At 52.1% G+C, this 21,497-nt stretch overlaps 6 protein-coding genes across 6 annotated transcripts; 4 read left to right on the forward strand and 2 right to left on the reverse strand.

Annotated features, from left to right (window-relative positions):
* Window positions 1-945: 945 nt before the first annotated feature.
* Window positions 946-3,606, forward strand: J4E93_006750 (uncharacterized protein; the record flags this gene model as incomplete). The annotated part of the gene is made up of 1 exon (XM_049344661.1): window positions 946-3,606. One exon carries the CDS (start codon window positions 946-948, stop codon window positions 3,604-3,606), a length of 2,661 nt encoding a protein of 886 aa, XP_049198315.1.
* Window positions 3,607-8,488: 4,882 nt separating this feature from the next.
* Window positions 8,489-9,391, forward strand: J4E93_006751 (uncharacterized protein; the record flags this gene model as incomplete). Its single annotated transcript, XM_049344662.1, has 1 exon — window positions 8,489-9,391. The coding sequence occupies one exon, from the start codon at window positions 8,489-8,491 to the stop codon at window positions 9,389-9,391; it is 903 nt and encodes a 300-aa protein (XP_049198316.1).
* A 6,020-nt stretch (window positions 9,392-15,411) lies between these two features.
* On the forward strand, window positions 15,412-15,780 carry J4E93_006752 (uncharacterized protein; the record flags this gene model as incomplete). Its single annotated transcript, XM_049344663.1, has 1 exon — window positions 15,412-15,780. The coding sequence occupies one exon, from the start codon at window positions 15,412-15,414 to the stop codon at window positions 15,778-15,780; it is 369 nt and encodes a 122-aa protein (XP_049198317.1).
* A 340-nt stretch (window positions 15,781-16,120) lies between these two features.
* On the reverse strand, window positions 16,121-16,981 carry J4E93_006753 (uncharacterized protein; the record flags this gene model as incomplete). The annotated part of the gene is made up of 2 exons (XM_049344664.1): window positions 16,121-16,838; window positions 16,899-16,981. 2 exons carry the CDS (start codon window positions 16,979-16,981, stop codon window positions 16,121-16,123), a joined length of 801 nt encoding a protein of 266 aa, XP_049198318.1.
* A 299-nt stretch (window positions 16,982-17,280) lies between these two features.
* Window positions 17,281-18,369, forward strand: J4E93_006754 (uncharacterized protein; the record flags this gene model as incomplete). Its single annotated transcript, XM_049344665.1, has 1 exon — window positions 17,281-18,369. One exon carries the CDS (start codon window positions 17,281-17,283, stop codon window positions 18,367-18,369), a length of 1,089 nt encoding a protein of 362 aa, XP_049198319.1.
* A 266-nt stretch (window positions 18,370-18,635) lies between these two features.
* On the reverse strand, window positions 18,636-20,023 carry J4E93_006755 (uncharacterized protein; the record flags this gene model as incomplete). Its single annotated transcript, XM_049344666.1, has 3 exons — window positions 18,636-18,748; window positions 19,382-19,588; window positions 19,639-20,023. 3 exons carry the CDS (start codon window positions 20,021-20,023, stop codon window positions 18,636-18,638), a joined length of 705 nt encoding a protein of 234 aa, XP_049198320.1.
* Window positions 20,024-21,497: the final 1,474 nt, after the last annotated feature.

Raw genomic sequence — 21,497 nt, forward strand, 5'->3', positions numbered from 1 at the left:
AGTGTGACGTCTGCTATTCGTTGTCGCCCTGTCGTCGGTCGTACGGGAAGGGATGATCATTCGGCGCGAGAGTATAGCTCGGCTAACAAAGGGCTATAAGGCCCAGTGTTAGCTCCACCAAGGGTTAAGTTACTCAATTGGCGAACAAAGCCCGCAAACTTGCGATTGCGTTACTAAGATGTGGCCGGGGTGGTCTGATGGAGATCGGCTGACTTGTTCCTGAGTGCGATCCGACCTCGGGCTCGGAAGCCTAGATTGCATGCATCAGCGGGAGGACGCGGAGCCGCATGCTAAGATTTTCCATAGATCTTGGAAGACGGCTTCGCGAGGAGCTTCGAAGCCATTAGATCTTTTATGAAGAAATACTTTACGAAGCCTGATAAGCCGTGGGTATGTGGTAAGGTAGGAGAGTCCGCATCTTGCGTGCAGTTCTCCGGAAACAGAAGAACCGCAGCTATCGCACTGGAAAATGCGCTCGCGTGTCAATATACAACGATAACGAAGGATGGAGATTGAGATTGCTGATAACGAATGTGCGGTGGTGAGCCGCTGCCTCGGGATGGTTTGCAAAGGATGAGGGGTGATTCGTCATGTGAAAAGCTGACTAAGGACGAAACGTGGCGTCGTGGCGCGTAGGCTGGCGTGACGCGATCGATATGACACGCCCTTGAACGTGACGTTTGTCCTGGCTAATATATGCGTCGCGCTTGCCGTCATTGCACCGTTGTCGCCTACAATAGACCGTCGCTCGTCCGTCCTTGATATTGAGATGAAGCTGGGTCGGACGACTGGGATGGTCGGCCATGATTGTCGCTGCTTTCGGCAGCGGGCGGAAAGCTGACACTGCCACACTGCGGGAGGAGCATGTACCGTAAACATGACAACGCCAACTTTCGGGCCACTTTTGCAGCCCAGACACCTACCAATTCCTACGGCTAGCCTGCCATGGCAGAGACATCCATAGCCCCTACCCACCACCAGCGTCGCCAAAGTGCCCTCGCCGACATACAATTCGCCTCTATCGTCGACGATGACCTCACACCCTCCGAAGACGAGTCGCCGGAGGAAAGCGCGTTTGGGCTCGAGACAGCCCAGTCAGCAATTGGAGTCAGCATAGGAAAGCAGCAAACGCGTCTGACTTCGCCGAAAACGCCGGCTGCGGAAAAGGCTGCTGCCCTAGAGGACACGGAAGACGGGGCCTTTTTTGAGGGCTGGCAGGAAGCTACCGATGCCACACCGGAACTGAGAAAGACGACACCGCGTCCAGAACCGAGCAAAGATGTTCAGAAAGCTGACGTGAGGCCGAAACCCACGCACACATCGAGCAATGACGACCGCGAGCGACAATCCGACACTCGAACGCGACTGCCTTCGCCATGGCGAGCAGGTCCGAAGACATTCCACAAGGAGAAGGCGGGCGATCACCGAGCTATACTTCGCGACCACCTACAGATTGGGAGACGGCGGGCATCCTCGAGCGGCTCCATGGGGGACACGATGCGCAAATACATGCCCTTCAACCTGCCCACGTCTATCACCAAATCCTACAAAGACATGCACTTTTCGCTACCGAGCCTGTCAGCACTCTCGCTCGATACGGAGAAGCCACGTACCTCTGACAGACGGAGGAGAGATACCTTCGCCAGCAGTGGACCAGCCCGAGACATACCACAGCAGGATGGTGCCAGCCACTCCACACCCCAAGAGTCGAGGAGCGCATCGAGGAGCCTCGTACAGGTGCCACAACAACCCAATACCGCTCCTATACCCCAGCGCGAGTTCAGTGACGAGAGCACCGATACCCTTCAACCGTCCCCTAAGATATCGAGCGAGCGACCGGCGCCTAAGTTACGGCGGTCCAATTCCGAGGGCTCTTTGCTCGTATACCGAACAAGATCCTTTGCATCGTCACTCGGTGACGACACACGTTTTGAGAGTGTACAAGAGCAGGTCAACAGTAGGCTGAAGGCCCTCAGAGACAGCTGGCAAGACTCGAATTTCAAGCTACCAAGCCCTTCGTTCCCAAACTTCAACCTATCGTCCAGCAGCGAGATATTCAGAACCCGCAATGCCAGTATAGCGTCTAGACTCCGTGAAACCGACAACATCCGCGCAAACGAGCCTGCATCGGCAGCACGTCGCGACTCGACAAGGAAGAAGCGCCTGCCGTCAAAGGGTGGGGATAGCGAGTTTGAGCCGCATCCATACTTCACACAAGCTCTGCAGGAGCTGGAGGGTGACTTGGTCGTGCTGGGAGGCTATCGAGGTTCCATCCTGCGCTCAGCAGAACCGCCTCATCGGCAGCTTTGGGTGCCTATAAAAGTCGGGTTGAACCTACGCAAGGTAGACTTGGAGGTACCTTTGGACCCAGATGCCGATGAGTGCATGGAAGAGAGTATTATACCCAGCGGCATGCTGACCCATATCGGTCCGGTCGATATAGCCAAGCGCCTGTTCAAGCGTCTGAATGCATGCGATAATGTCAAGGATGGTAAACTCAGGGTCCACAACTACGGTTATGACTGGCGGCTGTCTCCGCACTTCCTAAGTCGGCGGATGATACAATTCTTGGAGTCGCTGCCCTGCAATCAGCCAGGCGTTCCTCCAGAAAAGCGTGGTGCCGTCATCGTCGCCCACTCATTAGGCGGCTTGATCACGCGTCATGCTATCAACCAGCGTCCTGATCTAGTAGCTGGTGTTGTATATGCTGGTGTACCTCAACGCTGCGTGAATATCCTAGGTCCATTCCGTAACGGCGACGATGTCCTCTTCTCCTCACGCGTGCTCACCGCACAAGTAAACTTCAGCATTCGCACATCCTACGCTCTTCTGCCTCTCGATGGAAAGTGCTTCATCAACAAGCGCACAAAGGAAGAGTATCCTGTAGACTTCTTCGACGTCAATACCTGGAAAGAACACCGTCTCTCACCATGTATAGCAGCACCTCTGCCCCGCCCCGAACAACCCAAAGACAGCAACTTCAGCGTTAGTGGCCTGATGAACGCCGTCTCCTCATCACTCCCAACCTTCTCCACTCGCAAAAGCAGTACCGCGAAAGACGCAGCCGACGTAGCTCGTAACGCCGCGAACAATGTCACAGAAGGAAGCGCCGAACAAGCAGGCATGGGACCACAGATGGGCCACGAACACAACATCGAGACCTCCAAAGAGCCAAACCCCGCGACCGATGTTACGATCCCTTACGACAAAGCCGTGGAGTATCTCGCGCGAACCCTCGCTGAAGTCAAAGCCTTCAAACAAGAACTCGATCACCGCCCCGAACACACAGCGTCGAACGCATACCCACCCATCGCACTCATCTACGGCAAGTCCACACCAACAGTATATGGCGCAAAGGTAGAAAGCAAAGAAGCCATCAAACGCGCAGACGTATACGATGAGCTTGCCTTTGCGAGCGGCGACGGCGTGGTGCTCGCTCGTGCGGCTATGGTGCCAACTGGTTATAGTGTGGTTCGGGGCGGTGTCGTCTCGAGTGACCGCGGACACGTCACGCTTCTGGGTGATTTGGAAGCTGTAGGGCGGTGTCTTTGTGCTGTTATCCATGCGAGGAGAAATGGCGTTGGGATGGGGGCTGGGGCGCGATGAGGTTATAGAGACGCTTATACATTTTTACCTAGAGTCAATGAGATTAGATCAACTTCATGGATACGTCGCTGCGATTCCTGTTAAGTGTGGATTTGTACTTGTGCTCATCTCTGTGGTGCTATGAAAAGGTAGCAGTTTCCTCGGGCAAAGTGTATGAGCCTCACGCCAGAATTCTCAACGGCCCTGACAAAACCACACGCCTCTCAACCGTTATCACACGAGCTCGTCGCAGCAAACAACGAAACCGCGCTGGTGTTCGCCAAGCCATCTGCCCTTCTCCAACGGTCGCGTTCCTCGTGTCTTCATCGGCCCTTCTCTCGGCGCTACCCCCTCGTATAAAGGTTCGCTGGGCGTCGCGATCTGCGAGTGAACGGTGGAGCGGAGCGGAAGGCGGCTACAGGCGATGCGACGCGACGCGACGGACGGTACGGGCGGGCCCTCGTGCGCGGCGTTGGGTTCGAGTTCGTAACGAAGTCATGTTTTGGTAGTAGGTGGGCACGTACCTAACTGTCTTTGTTGCGCCCTTGATGTAACGTCGTCTCGTGTGTTTTGCGCTTGAATCTTGGGTAGAATTTGGGACGAGAACGTGTAGATGGTAATGAGACCGTGAAGGGTTTGCGGTAGTATTGCTTTTTGCTGACTGCTGGAAATCTGGGAAGACTTGGAATGAACATCTTTTTGAGTAGGAATGAGCGCTGATAGCGGCATAGTTCAAAAGCTTGGGATAGAGAAGAGATAGATAGCCATCGCAAACAGATGTGCACTTCAGGAATCCGATTTCTCTCGATGATGCTGACGTCGATATCGCGCCAGTATTGTCGTGTTCAATGACCAAGCTGATAAACTCCCAATCAACTCAAGAAACACCTGGTGGTAATTACAAATCTATGACCTTTGACTCAAGGGTTCACTAATGTTGGGGTTGCGCAGTAAATCGCTCAGTTCCAAGGCCGGTACCAATCTGGGCTCATGTGTTTAAGGAACAAGCAAAGCTGATTGATGCATGTTGCCAGAGTGCTGCAATTGACCATGAGTCACAGAGGATTGCTGCATGCGAATCGAGTCAAGTAGTACATGTACGAACAGTAAAGGGGGATGTTGATCACGCTGCTCAGCTCGATCGAGAGCTATGCTGAGCCGCCCGCATCGTCATGTAGCACTCACTCGTGCGAGACACTAGACGTCTCTATAGTGGTACCGCCGCCTTCTCAACGACGTCGCGGACGGAATTTAAGAGCACTCTATCTTGACGAAGTCCTGAGATCTGGTACATCAGCCATGCCATGTAGCACTAACGGACCCCTATAGGCTGCGCTTAGAGTGTCAAGTCAAAATCTACCTTGGAAACGCGCATGCCGCGTGACGGAATGCGAACAGAAAGATCAGCCGGTGGGAACAGCTCCGGTGGTGCGCACAGCCAGATCCCTGGATTGTTGCGTGGGAAGAGGTCCTTTCCATTTGAGGCTAGTGTGCTTGGCATTGTTAGGCCATCTGGTACCGTACCCCAGCCTTCCGCTAATCTCACTCGGAGCCTCCGTCTTCCCCATCATCGCGATCACGTCGCCAATCGCTCTATCTACCCTATCTGGATCAATTAGCAGCAACAGCTCCTACTGAGATCGATTTCAACCAACTCAGGTTTGCTGCAGCGAAGCGAGATTTCGGCCTCAACTTCGTCACGAAGTCGCGATCCTTCATTTAAGCGCGCGTATGCAGCTCTGACCATCACGTCACATCACCAACCAATCCTGGACTGTCACGCGATGATGTGCAGCGGGGATAAAACTGTCTTGTCGGGGATGCGGTAACAGACAGTGCATTCTTCAGCATTCCGCACTGGCTGGTATCAATGCGGGGGTAAGGAGCTCGTGGCTTCGGTTGCGTCTGATGGCTTGGGGACAGCCTCCAAGACTTCGCTTTGCCTTGTATCTTCAAGACGAGTCATGACTAGATGCTGACAAGCTATCCATGTAGTCATGCGGCACATCCGAATACTTGGGAATCTTCTCAGATACGCAGGTGTATACACGCTAAACCACGGAGCTATTCCGAACGGACTCTGTACCCCTCCGGTGTCACAGCACCGCGCGTCATTTCTCGTTGGTACCGATACACTGCTAGTCTCCCGTGCTCAGGTACTGCTCAAGACCGACCAAGTAAAGTCACTGACCAACAAGTTCATCTCGCTGCTACTGCACATCGCCTATTCGATGGACAACCAGCCCGGACAACAACCAGTCATGTCGTCGATTAACATCTATGCTTAATCCGTGTGGGAGGAGCCTCTAAAGCGCACGAATCCATCACGCCTCGCAGGGGATGGCTCAACCTGGCCCTACCACAACGGGAGATTCGGCTGCACCATGCCAATCCATCTGTCGATGCATTCCCCTCGAATAATTCCCGTTAGCGTCAACGGAGATATCGTCTTATCGTTCTTGCTAGAAGCGGAAGGTGGAGAGCGCAGTCAAACGCTCGCATCAAATCTAGAGCAGCCCACACACGTGATGGGCCGGTTTATGCGTGGCGTTCGCTGGTCAGTGATGAGGCTACCGCCTCTCGCGAGTGTCAACACACGAGCCGCGCTCCTTTGGAATGCCGTCAGCTCAAACACCTGTGAGTGGCGGAGGATGCATGATCGTCTCGAATAATCGACCACTCAAGCTGGTCGACTCACCGTCACGTCCAGGGTATAGTCTTTCGGCTGACGACTCAGGGAGCTAACCTTAGTCTACCTGCGGCACGCGCTTCCCCCGCGGCTGCTCAGACCAATTTTTTGCATTCGCTCGAAATTACCAACTTGGTACTGGGTCCTTCGATACGATATTTGGGGCTGGATGTCATCCAAGCCCAAAGACCCACTGCTCCCGCTTTTACAGTCTTTGTAGTTTGGTCCGCTACTCAAACTCTAGGCCACAAGCTGACAAGTTGTGGGAACCATGTACACAATCTAGCTGAACCTGGCTGGTTCATTTCGCACACAACGTACGTCGATAACCTCGATTCCCTGTTGTAGCCCAAGGAAAAGGCGGCCAATACGCCGCTCAGTTGGGCTTCCACGACTGAAGATGAGATCAAGATGGGTTTGTAAAGTGTCGATCGGCTGCTGACTCGAAACGATCTCCGCTACGATGATGGAGCCCCCAAACCGTGCCGCATTGCAGCTCGTATCGCATCGTCACCTTATGCAAGATTGCAGTGATTCCTTTCAGGTCGGAACTACGATGGAGACATGTATCTCACAAACTGTGTCTCATGGGACTGCCAGGTTGTAGCTCATAGCGATCCAAAATATAGGATCATTTGCGTTGACTCTACAGGTTCCTAACTCGAACGGGCCAAACATCTTAGCAAGAGCGCTTATGGCTTCGCGGCTACTGCTCAATTCAGTTCAGACAGCTGCATTTTCACACCTTTTGGGACTCAACATATTTCTGGTCACGACCAGGGTTTAATCATAGTACAGCACATTGGTGAGATACCAACCAGCTCGAGAGATGCAGAGGACCAGACACTCCCACGTTGACCACTGACGCCAGCTATCGTGGTGAGCGTTAGTTTCTAACACCATCTTGAATAGGTGGAGTTGCAAATAGTATGTGTGGCTGTAGCATACGCCTTTGAAACAAGTTCGCCGCAGCATCAAAGAGCTTGGGTTGAGCACGGTCTTCAATGCAGGAAGCCCAGGTTCGTCTACCCCAACTGGTAAGCGACGGTAGGTCCCTGCAGCAGCGACCAGTAACGCTGTCAAACCCAACACTTCTATCTTCGTCACAGGCGTGCGTCTTCTGCATTCCTCAGGACTCACCACGGTTAGCTGTATACAACATACGCACTCTGGCGCTCGAACCATCTTTGCCACACGTCAAAGCACGTATCTGACGCTGCCCCACGCTAAATAACGGCTGAGCAGAAGCCACCAGGCGAGCGCACCACACCCACATCGAGACCCTGATCAGATGGATCTTCGTGGCCAACTGAAAGCTTAGCCCCTGCTGCTTGCTGTACACATTTGGCAGGGTGCCCATCAACCACCACCTTGGAAGCGTGCGTCTGTCGGAGGGAGCCCTAATCAGGATACTGAATTTCGATGAAGAGCAGTCATCAAGAAAAACATGAGGCACTTTGTGACCAGGGTACATACCTGCAAAACTTCGGTCGTCTAACAAAGCCCGATGCGTGCAAGATTCAAGTGCTCGAACTACGCCGTACACTAGTTCGTCTACCCATGCTAGCTCGAGCCGTTGTTCGTTCGCGGTCAGGCTGTGCACGCACGCCGCGGCATGCTGGCATCGAATACGCCAAGTCGCTCAGGTACCAACGTGCTGGGTCTGTCGTTTTCACCGATCGTTAGCATTCCTTTCTCTGCTGAACCCTATGAAAATACTCCTCGGAGCCTGTGGCATGGTTGAGAGCTCACTATTGCATCTGATCTATATTATATTGGTGCTGTCCTGCCAGTGTAACAATCAACCTCAGGTCTCACACTCAGCAAGCACTCTGCCATACTCTTGCCTTTATACGACTCTCACATTGTTCTTTGCTTATTCATATCATAAACACACACACAGTATGTCTATGTACTCGACGCTTGTAAGCATCACTGACGGAGCATTAGTCTTACCTCGCCATTATGGAGCAACGACGTGTCCAGTCCTTCACTTCGAGCCCTTACCAATACGTGGTGGATTATCCTGGATCACAGGATCTCTCCCGATGTGATTCGCATGAGCCTATCCCCATGAAGCATGGTAACGGATCGTACGATGAACGAATGGCTTTCCACCACCTTGCCCGCGAGACATCAACTACACGATCATTGAGCGCTCCAATAGACGCCTTCGATCCATGGCTACTCGAGGGACCAGGCTGTGGCAGTCCAATGTCCACAAGTTCTTCGATAAGCCACAACGAGAGCGTTCCCACACCACCTTACACCGGCATGCCGATGTACGACACCATCGAAAGCCCGGCGTTCCATCACGTTCGTTCACCGGCTAACCACGAGGCTTGGGCAGGAGAACCAGAACATGTCTGGAGACCGAGTTACCCTGATCTTCCCACATGGGGCTCGCAACAGTTCTCGCTGCCTTACCACGGTGGTCCAGCCTGCGAGCAAATGTCACTACAACCGGTTCAGCAATACGTTCCTCACTCTGGCCCTTCAGTAGCGCCGGCTTACATTCCCTACCATGCTCCAGCTCCCTTCTCTACTACCAGGGTTGCTAACCCAGGGCCCTTGAAAAAGGAGCTGGCTAGCGACACTGGACTCAGTGACAAGGAAAGCGACTCAGAATCCGAAGAATCAGAGACCGATGATGATGCCTCGCTGCACGGATCGTCATACTCAACCTCCCGGCGGTCTGGAGCGAATGCCAACGTCATGAAGCTCGGGAAATGGGGCGAGAATCCGGCTTCGTACCCCCTCCACCACACGCTTGACGTAAGGCACTGGCAATGTCCTTTGGACGACAAGGACCATCCTGGAGTTCCATGCCCAAAGAAATTCCAACGTCCCGAACACCTTCGACGCCACGTCAGGACCGTCCATGGCGATGACAGCTGCCACTTCTGCAAAGTGTGCCCTAAGACCTTCTCTAGGGGCGACAACCTTCGCGATCACTACTGGACGCATGTGAACCGTGGAGGCAGAGCAGGGAAGAACAATAAGATGAGCATTCCTGAGTTGAAGGCAATTCTAGGTCCCAAGGAACGGCCACTCATCAGACGTCTCAAGATGAAACTGAACCTGCTGAAAGAGAGGAACATGAGAGCGAAGCTTTGATTGAAAGCAGTGTGCTTCTTGTCACTGTAGATGATGTTTACATGATTTCTTCTTGTTATTTTACTTTACTTTTTGAGGGTACCTGGCGCTGGGGAGGCAAGTCATCATCGTGCTTCGGCATGCTTCTGTATCATTTCTTCTAATTCTCTACTGTTCATAGATCTCCTTAGCGCGCACAGCTGTATGAATGACTACAAAATCTTAATGAACACCCTGCTATCTTGCCGCAGCCTTGACTCTCCTAGGTGTGACACCTGAAGGGCCCAAAACGGAAGACACGCTCACCTAACGACCAGTCGAACAATGCCTGATGAAGCGCCTCGCTTAGCATTACTCGTTATCCGGCCCCCAACACCGAGGTTAGAATTCAGCGTCTTTCGTTGCGCCTACCGAGTCTTTCCAGCACGGCAATCATCGACAAGTGCGACAGCTTGATCCGACTACACGCTAATGCATCAGTTGAACTCATTTCTCGATCGAACATGCATGGAAGGAATAAATATCGGTCAGAAGATCACATACAGCCAATCAGGTTAATTCGCAGAAAAGGATTGGGGGCACCCTCACCGATTACACACAGCCTCGAGGACAGGGAGAGGCGACATGCAGGTGCTTGTCAACGGAAAACGCCCGGTTCGTTAGATTCCGTGGAGAGGAGAGACGTGCGGTGCAAGCTAGCTTCCTGACTTGCCGGATGGACGGGCACACTGCATGGCAGCAGGGTTTCACCCTGTGATGGATGCCTAAGTAAGCTGTCAGAGCTCTGGCGAAAGCAGAAGTGAGCGTCCAGGAAGACATGTTCCCGCGCACTGACCACGATCGAAGGATGATCTCTGATGAAGGTGTCCTGGACGCTGTATGTGGACGTTAGTGTCGTACGATTTACGATTCCAGATTCGATCTGGCGATGGAGGAATACCAATCCAGATTGCAGGCCCTACACCGATATTTCCTTTTCCGCATCAGGCAAAGCGAAATTGTAATCGCTGAAAGTCTGCATCTCCCCAACCTCAACCTCGAGAATGCGTTGAGATTGGGAATGCATGCCCACTGGAACAACATCATTGGATCGACCAGCATAATCACGGTGAAAGAAAAGACACTGGTCTGTCATTGCGGTTCGTGCGCCGCTCGAATCGACGTATGGGAAGCCCTCTCAGTTTTCCGCGCGCCGCAGCGCTTAGAGGAGCCAACGAGAGTGCGGCACAGCAAGCCACAACCCGGCGCAGCAGCCCTTCTCAGATTAGAATCTGCAATTCACCCGCATTAACCGCCTAGTCTGAGGGCTCACTCATGCACGCAGAGTAGTCTCGTACGAAAGTAGGGCCTCGCACAGTTGTTGTAGGAGTAGGATGCATTTGTAGTAGAGAATGACAGGGTATCTATTCCAACGGCGACGTCACTGGCGCTGTAGTCGCATACCTATACGTGGAGCTCGTTGTGGAAGTCTTGGGTGAACATGGGCCGCGAAAATGGTAAGAAAGCACGTAGATAGGATCAGTCTGGCGAGAGATGGGCCAAGAGCGCCTCTGGGCCACACCATGATACACCGTAGGAAGAACAAAGGATCACGTCTACTTCTGGACACCCACGAAATGCTTTGTCCAGACACATTTGCTGACCTGAAAACACCAAAATGACATATTATAGACGCGAAAGATCAAGTAAGAACGATGACACCCAACAGGTCCTTCACACCCCCAAAAAAGAACCCAACAACAAGCACATCCTGATGTAGAGCGACTTTGCCGTAGACGTACAGTTTCTTTTGAAAATACGTCCGAAAGCGTCCAAAATATGGGCAGCTCACCTATATCGCCTTCCCAATCCGAACTGACCGCGCTTCTGCGCTACCTGCTGGCAGATGACCCACTACCCCACACTCGAGACTGGCCTTACAGATTACTACAGAGAATTTCACTGATTGGGCGTTCATTGTTCGACACAACACCCGCTTCACCGTTCGGCCCGGGGCTAGATAGGACACTGCCGACCCTTTGAGTTGAGGCAGGTACCGACCGTAGCTTCAACTCATCATTGCCCTTGCATACGATGGCTTCAGTCAGTATGCGGGCTTTCTGGATGAGGTTTGAACACCATCAGAATGATGGTTGGGCACGCGCGCATTTCCAATCTTCCACTGAGCCCCAGACATGCGCTGAGCATGATGCAGCAAGGCCCAAGCTCTTGCATGATTCGAATCGAGATATGATCGAATCGAACGCATCACACCAATCTTGACTGGCTGCGTAAGTCTGTGCCCTGCCCAAGTCCAAGGCCTCCAGGTAGGAGGCAGCATCTGCACATGAAGCCTCTGTACATGGGTCGACTTGCTACACACCACTAGCTTGTGCTGTATTGGCGATCAGTACCTCGCGCGACATGCGGTGTAGATTTCGTGTCGCACCTTCATTGAGCCATGATGACTTTTCTTCGATGCATCCTGCAACATCATCATCCAACTCCCCGCTAGCGATAGCTTCCGCTGTGATTGCCGGGATTGCCGCGCACCCGTTTCGTCACGCCTTCGTAGACGGCGTCTACCCCTCAACGAGGTAACGATCCTGCGCTCTTCCTTCCCCTCTAGCGTGTAGTACGGATCGCCTGATCAACATCTCCTCGCTTACAGGAAAGCGGTCGATAGACGCATCACTGACGAAAGGACAAAGCCCTTGCGCAGACGTTTGCAAAGACGTTCCATGCTACGCATGCAGGCGGGCAGTCGACCGTTCAGCGGCCCGAGCAGAGTTGGTGGAGGAATGCCGGTAGTGGCTGCCAGTCGTAGTGGTCGATTCAGCCGTGTGGTCTTCCAGACCTTCCAGCTTATCAACGCTAGGAAGTGGACTGTGCGACTCCAAGTTTCCAGCCTTCTAGAACAATGATGTCTGCTAAGCTGTGAATTGGAGCTTAACAATAGAACCAACAGTTTTGATGGAGGTGCGATGACGTGAACTGTCCCTTGTTGCCGCAATGGATGGCTCATGTGTGTATGGGCGGGCGTGCATGCGACACCGCCTGCTTCGCCTCCACACCTCCTCGTCCTCAATCGTAAGGTCCAACACACCACCTCAGCTTGCAGCACGCCAACAGTGCTATTATTACCACCGCATGACGACTATTGTGATACAATACGTTAAGATGATGTTGATGGAGGTGGAAATGACCATGAGCTGGGAGACGGTTCTTGGATGCTGAAGGACGTTCGCGTGCCGACGGGTAGTTCAGTCATCGGTGTGATCTGTTATGTGCCGCTTTCCGGCATGAGAGTTGTGCTGTAATCGAATGATAGATTCGGGCGCATCAATGTTGCGATGATTCGCTGCGTTCACGATTCGGGGGAGACCCATGTTGTCCTTCGCTCAGCCGCGATGGCACTTTGGCTACGCGATATAGAGAACTTGACGCTACGAAAAGTTGGGAGATACACCAAGCAACGGTAACTTCCCGAGTGTCAGGCATAAACCTCAAGACAGATTCTAGGAATGCCACAGCTTTCACTAGAGCTACTCAACTGATGACGAACTCTGTATCTGTGTAGCTTGATCTGTCTTGGAGAAACTCCCCCTCCATTACTCCTTCCACGTAAGCAGCATCGACGATGATGTACGTTCCATCGTCCTGTGGTCTCAAAACCAGTGGTAGGAGACATCCAAAGAGGATACACACTACATCACCGCTTTGAACTCTCATACCCGCAGATGCAACATAACCGCTTGTCGTCGTGAAAAGGCACCCTTTCCAGTGTGTGTATGTACTAAAAATGGCTACGATGTGGCGATATAATGACTTCGCAATGCTGGATTCTGGATCCACGGCCAAACCTCTCTTTTCCTGAGAAAGCATATGTCGCCAGGTATCGAGCGCTGAATAGCGCTGGAGGACTGCCCATTCATCCATGACAGCTTCGGGTTTCGGATCCGTGACGCCCAGCTTCAATTCGTCCATGCTTTGTCCATCTACAACAATACGCCAAACGTCCCCTCTATCTACCTTCGCGTTGACCTCGCCGGGTGAGAAGCGTTTACTCCATGCTCTTCGAGCGATACAAGTAAAGTCTTGTAGTGTCTGTAAAAGCCATGGCACGAATGCATTCAGGTGCTGGCGGAGGTAGAGAACATAATACATGCCATTGTTCTTATCCTCGGCCAATTCGCTGTAGCAATCGGTAAAAATCGTCTGGGATTCTGCGACCGGTCCAACGATGGCGCCAGTGATCTTGATAGTACCCGCCTGCGCGTCGTGTTGAACGCCAGAAAAACTTCGTCCAGTGCTTGCACCTTCGTGCACTAGGCCGTAGCGGTCAAACAGGTAGTCCTTGAGGCGGGTGGACAACAGGAGTGTACTCTCCGTGAAATCGTGGGCCCAAGAAGGCTTTTCAGTCCAATTCACTTCCGATCGCCGCAGCACAATGTTCAACAAGAACTCGAGGTCTTGCCGTTCTTCGATAACGCTGACGACGGCTCTCTGGAATGCCCACGTAGATCTTTGCGTATAATCAGGAGCAAAAGTTTCAAGAGTCTGTCTCTTTACGAGACCAAGAAGAGCGTATACGAGATCTCGAGGGTCGGATGCAGATCTCCCGTATGAAGCGTATATAAGATCCTCCAGGGGTATTGTCCCAGAGTTATGGTAATGCCGATAGACCCGCACAAACTCTGAAGCTGGATGTTCCCAAAGTTTATCGGAGTTACGAACCTGATAGATCAAGTTCACACGTTCCACTAGGTTGAAAAGACATGCCCATGAGATCTCCCGAGATCCCCAAAGCAGGAGCGAGTGTTCGTTGGCTACGACACCTTCTTGAATGGTCCAGACACGCTCCCACCACTTGCAGCCGAATAAGAGTTCCGTTTTAACTTTAAATTCCAACTCTTCATTCTCAATACCCTCAAAGCCCTGGTGTTGCAAGCGTTCTAGATAGTCCACGACGTGATTTATTTTTCTATCCGATGCTTCGTCACTCATCCACAGTCTCTGATAATTGCAATCCATCGATTTCGAGAGCACCTTTGTACCCAGCCAGATTAGCACCCTAAAAGCCGATGAATAGATTTGATGCATCTTTCGGACCTGCTGAGACTTCTCTTTCGGACTGCTTTGGTCGATGCACACCGCATCTATCCACAAATCACGTATCCGATCTGTGTATCGTACGCGTCTCAGAACGGAAGCAAGGTTGTAGGTTATCACCAATTCGTTATCGTTCACCTCGAGCAATTCCTCTCCTGGCCTCTCCGCCCAAACGTAAGAAATGGCTTCGTAAACCGGCGGAGTTGGCGAGAACTGTTCGGTGTGGAGCCTGCCTCGCAATGGCGCATGGTGATCGGATGCTGGAAACAGACTGAAGACTCGTATCTGTGAAAGGTCATGATCCAGCGCCTGATAACGGAATGTATGCGTCATATCGTTAGTCTGCATGTCACCTCGCGCACCATGGACATGCGAGAGGCGCGTGGATGGTTGTGGGATTGTGTCCTTCGCAACATACGAGGGGCCCCGCTTTCATTGGATGAGATGGCACTAACCAGAATGGGACGGGACCCACTACACATCCAGTCGCTACTACCATATATCTACACCACGCGCATAGACACGTACATTCACGCACGAAACCGAGAAGAGAGTACCGAGTCTGATACATAGGAATACAACGTTCAAAATGTCAAAGAGAAACTCCGGAAGTCAGGCAGTTTGAGCCTACATGAACTTTGAGCAAGGCGACATCATCACCTCCGACTCGTTCGTATACTTCTAGCTTAACTTGAGATCACACCTCAACAGGCTTTTGAAGACATGTATGCTGTTGGATCCTGTGATAGCTCATGTAGATTGTTCGTATGTTCGTCAACATCCTCCACGCTACAGTGACGAGAGTCAGTCATAGTCACTTCCACGCAATGTCACTTCCGCGCAGTCACATACACACATTCATACCAAAAGACTCACCACCATGATCAAAACCACTGCGCGCGCTACCATGTATTCTTTATTACCAATATACCCGTTTCCAGATACTGCATATGCCCTCGGAAGAATCCGAAACACCGAAGTGCAACGAGCAGCCCGCTATCGGTGAGGACCTCACATTGAGCGTGAAGGAGGAGGCAGAGGTAGAGCGATTGAAGAAGGAAATTCAGGGTGAGTTTGATGGCCGCTATGTCGAACTGGTATTGACGTACACGTCTGGAGATCTTGTCCGCAAGTATTCGCCTAAGTACAGTCAGAAATGCGAGGTCTCGACTGTGGAAGTCGACGGCCAGGAAATCGCTATAGCCCGTCTTCCAGGCGCGAGGCAGCCATTCAAGAAAGGTACAGCTGCGCTAGACGTAGTGACCGCCTACGAAAACCTGTTGGAGAAAATCGAAGCCGAGAAGTCTTCCAAACAGTGACGTTACACTGTGGAGTTTGTGGCTACAACGAGCAAAGACTTTGGGAAGGCGAGTTCGTGTGGTAGACTCTACGGCGACAAGGAGGCGAAGGGAAGGGATATCGCACGTTGCTGAAGCATGGAGACGAATTCGAAGCTTGATAGCGACTCGATAGACTGGGTGGTGCTACGATGTATCCGTCAACCACAATGTTAACTCATCCTACGAGCGGTCATAGTGACTCACCGGCTTCAAATGGTGACTTGGTGTTTCGTAAAGCTGCTTGCTTGGGCGCCATCATGGCTTATGCCGCGCCTGAGTCGCAACAATAGCGTCATGACTTCGCAGTCAGAGGTTTGTCCTACCATCGTCCCCGGCCTCTTCCTCGGTCACGCCAGTCATCTCCACCTCCTCGTCCGCCTCTGCCCCCTCTTCCAAAGCCTAGCTCTCGATCTGGTGGCGCTTCGCCTCTCCGCCATTCACCAAACGGTACGCCTCCTCCACTCAATCTTCGATCGTCGAATCTGCTTCCACCTCCCCTACCACCTCTGCCGAAGCCGCCATAGTCTCCCCGGCCACCGAAGCCGTTCTCGCGCGGCCGACCGCCGTATGGTCCTGAAGGCGGTCCTCTACCCGGTCCAGATAGTGGCGGAGGTGCGGCCGGTACACTGCCATCGGGTAGCGGTGGAAGTATAGCGCATGCCACATAGTCGCCTATCATAAATCTGACATCCCCCAGTGTCTTGTCTGCGTCGCCGTCAAGTTGCTTCAGAGCTTCTGTGACACTTCCTCCCTCCACGCCGTCCATATCAATGTCCTCATCCCTTGGGCGCGCGCCTACAATGACGGAGCCTATGTCGCGCGATATGAATCGCCCTGGCGCGCCTGGTCGGTTGGAGCCTTGTATGTCTGGGTATACGAGTCGAAATGCGATGCGCGATCCAGCGTACGGTTGCGGTAGTAATGTTGGTACTGCGCTCAGAAGTAGTGTGCATAGCTCTCGCAGACTACAGCTCTGCCATGTGTAGATTTGGACGTTGGTTGGGAGACGTGGTAGCGTTGGGTCGAACTCGTCAAGCCTATGAGCTATTAGTACTGTATTCGCTTTGTACAATTGTGAGAGTATGAGAAATACGCACCTATGGAAGGAGTTTTGCTTAAAGAAGAGGCGCAACAGGAAGGGCGTCGTTGTTTGACGGTCAATCTTCGCGGGAGCAGCCATTGTGAGGTCTGCAGCCTTGTGGACAATCAGGCTAGTCAATGTATTAAGATTCTTAGAGATTCGCAGGCACGTAGAGACAGCTGGCTAGGAAAGTCGTGAGGAGGTGACGTCAGGCGCAAGATGTGAATGTGTTTGGAGAGTTTGGGGAGGAAGGAACGCGACCGGGACGCGGAGAGCTCCCACTAGCGTCTTCCTCGGCACGTACCTTCCATTGCAGGTGAGTTTCCAGGTCGCAACCAACACTGACTCATCCTCGACACCTTGACTCACTCTATATCCCGAACATCGCGGTCGCCAACATGGATTTCGCAAAGTTGATGTCCGCACATATCAAAAAGGGCAAAGACACAGCCTCACCAGCCGAACCGACCGAGAAAAAGTACCTGAAGCGCAGCGAAATCGAAGCACAACGGCAAGCCGCATACGTCGCCGAACAAGAAGCCGCGGAGAAGGCACGGCGAGAACGTCACGAGAAGAAGCGCAAAGCCGAAGAAGATGAAGCCGAGAGGGAAGCCGAGCGCCGGGAAAAGCGCATGCGCATGGCCGAGGAATCAAGACGCATAAGGGAAGAAGAGGAAGAGGCAGAAGAGAGACAGCGCCGAAAGCGGCTAGGTCTCCCCGATCTCCCATCTAAGAAGAAGGACGGTGAAGGAGACGGCACACCAGTCCCTGAAGACGAAGATATCGAAGACGAAGAGCTCGTCGCAAAGCTAAGAGCCCTCGATGAGCCAGCGCGGCTATTCGGCGAGACACACAAACAACGCCTGAAACGATACAAGAAGCGCGTCGGCGCAGATAGCTTAGCAGCCATCATGACGGACGGTCCGATACCCACAACACTACAACTCGTACCGGAGAAGGACATGAAGGTCAGCTCCCAGGTACCCAAGGACAAGGAGGGTCGCGAGTTCCTCTTCAGACAGTTGGCGAGCTACTTCACCATGGTGCTGAAAGAATGGGACCTCACACTCCTACGTCGAGACCCCGAAGTCAAAGAGAGCTACCAAGGAAAACAAGCCTACGCCGCCATGGTACAAGCGCGCGAGAACATGCGACCACTGTTCAAGAAGTTGGAGAAGTTCGATCTGCCAGACAGTATCGTCGAGCCCGTTGTCGAGATTGTGCACGCTGCGCAGGAGCGAAGATATGTCGACGCGAACGATGGTTATCTGCGTCTTAGTATCGGCAAGGCGGCGTGGCCCATTGGTGTTACCATGGTGGGTATTCACGAGAGAAGTGCGCGGGAAAAGCTGCATGAGAGCGATAAGAATGCGGCGCATATTATGAGTGACGAGATGACGCGGAAGTACCTGCAGAGTATCAAGCGGTGTTTGAGCTTTGCGCAGACGAGGTGGCCGCCGACAGATCAGTTGCAGCTTATGGGCTAATCAAGTTGGTATGGATAAGCGACTATTTGTAAGTAATCGAATAACAGGTTACATCCCATTGCTTTGTACCATGATGACATCGTCACGGACCTTGATCTTCACAACGGGACTGTCGAACTCGAACTCCTACACTTCACCACGAAGTTTCGTGTTTTTCTGTTTCTGTTGCGCACTCCTGGCTCGCAGCTCGTCCAGCTGGGCGTCCGTGTCTTCGCCTCGTTGACGCTTGTGGAGGAGAAGGGAACATGCCTAGTTCGGACTTAGCATCACAACGTAGATGTCCATGAAGACATGATGCATGCGTAGCTGTTGCTTGCCTTGTCCACGGCCTCTTTCTCTGACTCCTTTTCTCCCTTCGGTATGATCTCAGCCGTCCGGACTTGGGAAATCTCATTAGGGTATGCGGAGGCACTTGTGACCGTGGTCGCGCCGTCGCACCGGGCTTCTGAAAAGGGACACAGATATCCTACTTGTGTAAGCTTGGGGCTAATCACCTCTCTTGCAGCCCAATGCTGAATATTGTACAAAGACTCGTACATGAAAGTGAGGGAATGAAATGGGTGACAAGTTTGAGAAATACATTCGCTTCCAATTTCTATCCTGTATCCTCCAGTATTGATTGGCGCGAAGCTGTCATGTCAAACTCCCATCCTTTGTCGAACCTACGAAGGACGACTTCTCTGATCATCCAGCTGCTTCTTCACGAACGCCTGGACTTTTTTCAACAGATCCTCGTAAGCCTCTTCTTTAAATTCCCACCAGCTACCCTTCACAAAGTGAGTGTCTGTGTTCAACTGCCTCACCCTTCCTCGGTACGGCCGCAATGACTCTCGGTCCGGCTCAATACTTATATCATAGTGGCGCCTCTTCCATTTTAGACATTCATCTGTATAGTGGTCAATGTACACTCTCATGACGGACCGTGAACACACACTCAGAATTTTCTCTCTTTGTAACACTCTCGTATAATATACTATATCCTTGTATCTCTGAGGGAGAGACGGCAACACACCTGTGCCAGGATATTTGGACCCAATCTCACTAGGAAGACGTGCAAGCGCTTTCTCCGGAGTCTCACGATAGCTCCTTTCGACTCTGAGAAGGTTCGAGTTGTCACGATCATCTCGAACAATGGCGATAAAATTGTCGCGCTTATGGTGTCTGAGCAGGACAATCTCTGCGCGATAGCCGTTTTTCGGGGACCACACCCAATCCACAACTAAGTGAGAGATCAGCAGTTGTGATAACTTTTTCTTCGACAGCACTCACGTTCTCTCAGCTTCTCTAAGTCATCTTCAAGCGTCGGTACGCTTCCAGTTTCATTAATGAAGCGTACCATCCACGCCCCGCTATTGGAAGGTATTTGTTCCGTTTTCACGCTCTCTGTGGGTATTCCTAATTTGTGCGCGTTCTTGATCCTGCACTCGTTGACTTGCTTCACGATTTCCTCGATGTGTACTTCAGTGGAGGAGACTGACTCTTGTGTCTCAGGCGCTTGCGGGAGTTCCACCGGGGGACTTTCGAGTTCTGGTGTCTTGATCGCAACGGCGGGTGCCTTTTCTCTGCGTGCTTTTGTGTTGGGAGCACTGGAGCTCGAGACATCTTCCTTGTCCGTGATCACGCTCACGACGAGTCTGTTGCCGCTCTCTGGCATTGCGACGCGATGGCTGGCAGCAGGTGTTTCGTATTAGCCTCGTTGTATAGTCAGTCTTTGGTGCTAAAGCAGAAGATTTGGAGCAGTCCATTTCCGCATTTTATACTGACACTGACTCTTCTCAAGAGCTGTCGCTGGTAGTGACTCCCCATATGTGCACCGAAAGCCGTTCATAGTCATATGGTTGATTCATAGGTGACTCCAGGTCAGTTTTTTTGCTTTCAAAGACTCGACGCAGCCATCACTGTCGATATGAGTATACAATTCAGATAGACGCAGGGAAGGAGGTCTTTTTGGTGAGTCCGCAATTTGTGTAACATGAAGTACATGACTCAGAGGCGGTGACTTCTGCTACTTGGTTAAAGCCGAGCACGTCGTCACTGAGACCTCGCTGCGATCATCATTAGTGCTCGATGGTATCTTGCCATCCGCAATAGATGCGTCGTGCGTAAGCAACACTCACGCGGCCAAGAGCGCACACCGTATACACACTTCATATGGCTCCTGATCGACTAGATCCACCAAATATTTAGAAATGAATCGAACAGACACTGCCTTGTATAGTAATCTCAGTGCCTTTCGCGATCGCCTAGCCCTTGATAGCATCATCACCATATTATCCACTTGTCAGACATGTGCTACTCAGGACCTCATCGAAAACAGTGAGCTTTTGAGGAACGCTCGCACGTTGGACAGCGGGTTTGAATCTCAGCGTCGGAAGTGGAATCGTGGTGGTAGTGTATCAGGACTTCCATGCAGCGCGGTTGGAGATTACAGGAATGTTTCGATATAGAAAGAAATGAGCAAGTGAGATTGGGCAAGAGGTGAGAGTGAGATCGAATTATAAGGGCTACACGTTCCTCAAGAGTGAGTGCTCTCGTCTCTGCATCATAATAGCATGTCGTCGTCGAATGAGACTTAGATTTATTTACGTGAATGTAATGACAATGTGGGTAGCTTTTTTCACCTTGGGCCGACTTCCTATCGTGTGCTCCAGAGTATCTCCTCGCGTATGAGTCGTATGGAATGCGGGAGGTGTGGTTGGCTCGTCGTCTCTGGGTCGCCTCTGGGTCATCGCAGTACCGTGGGATGGCGATGATGATATCGTGTCCTCCACCGCCCTGGGAGATCTGATCCATTCCAACAGATACTTGTGCGCCGCAAGCTCAGAAGGTAGATTTTCCGCTAGGACAAGTGTGCATGGCTCGTCGTCCTTTAGGAATGTGTTATTTGCCCACCAACCCGCAGCATCTTCTCCAACTTCCATTGCGAGGTGAACGTGCCATTCTGTGGAGAAGTCACCCTGAAGTTTATGGACCTTCTTCTTGGTTTTGTTGATTTTCTTGACGGTGATTTCGTTTCTGACGGCGTCGACTAACTTCTCCAGAGCTCCAGCTTCGGACCTAGAAGAGACCTCCCCACTTTTCAAAAATGTCTGACGATTCTTGTCGATCACATCGCCGTAATAAGTTCC

Source organism: Alternaria ventricosa (genome assembly GCF_023758065.1).
Source record: "Alternaria ventricosa strain BMP 2768 chromosome Unknown scaffold_11, whole genome shotgun sequence".
Taxonomy (NCBI): domain Eukaryota; kingdom Fungi; phylum Ascomycota; class Dothideomycetes; order Pleosporales; family Pleosporaceae; genus Alternaria; species Alternaria ventricosa.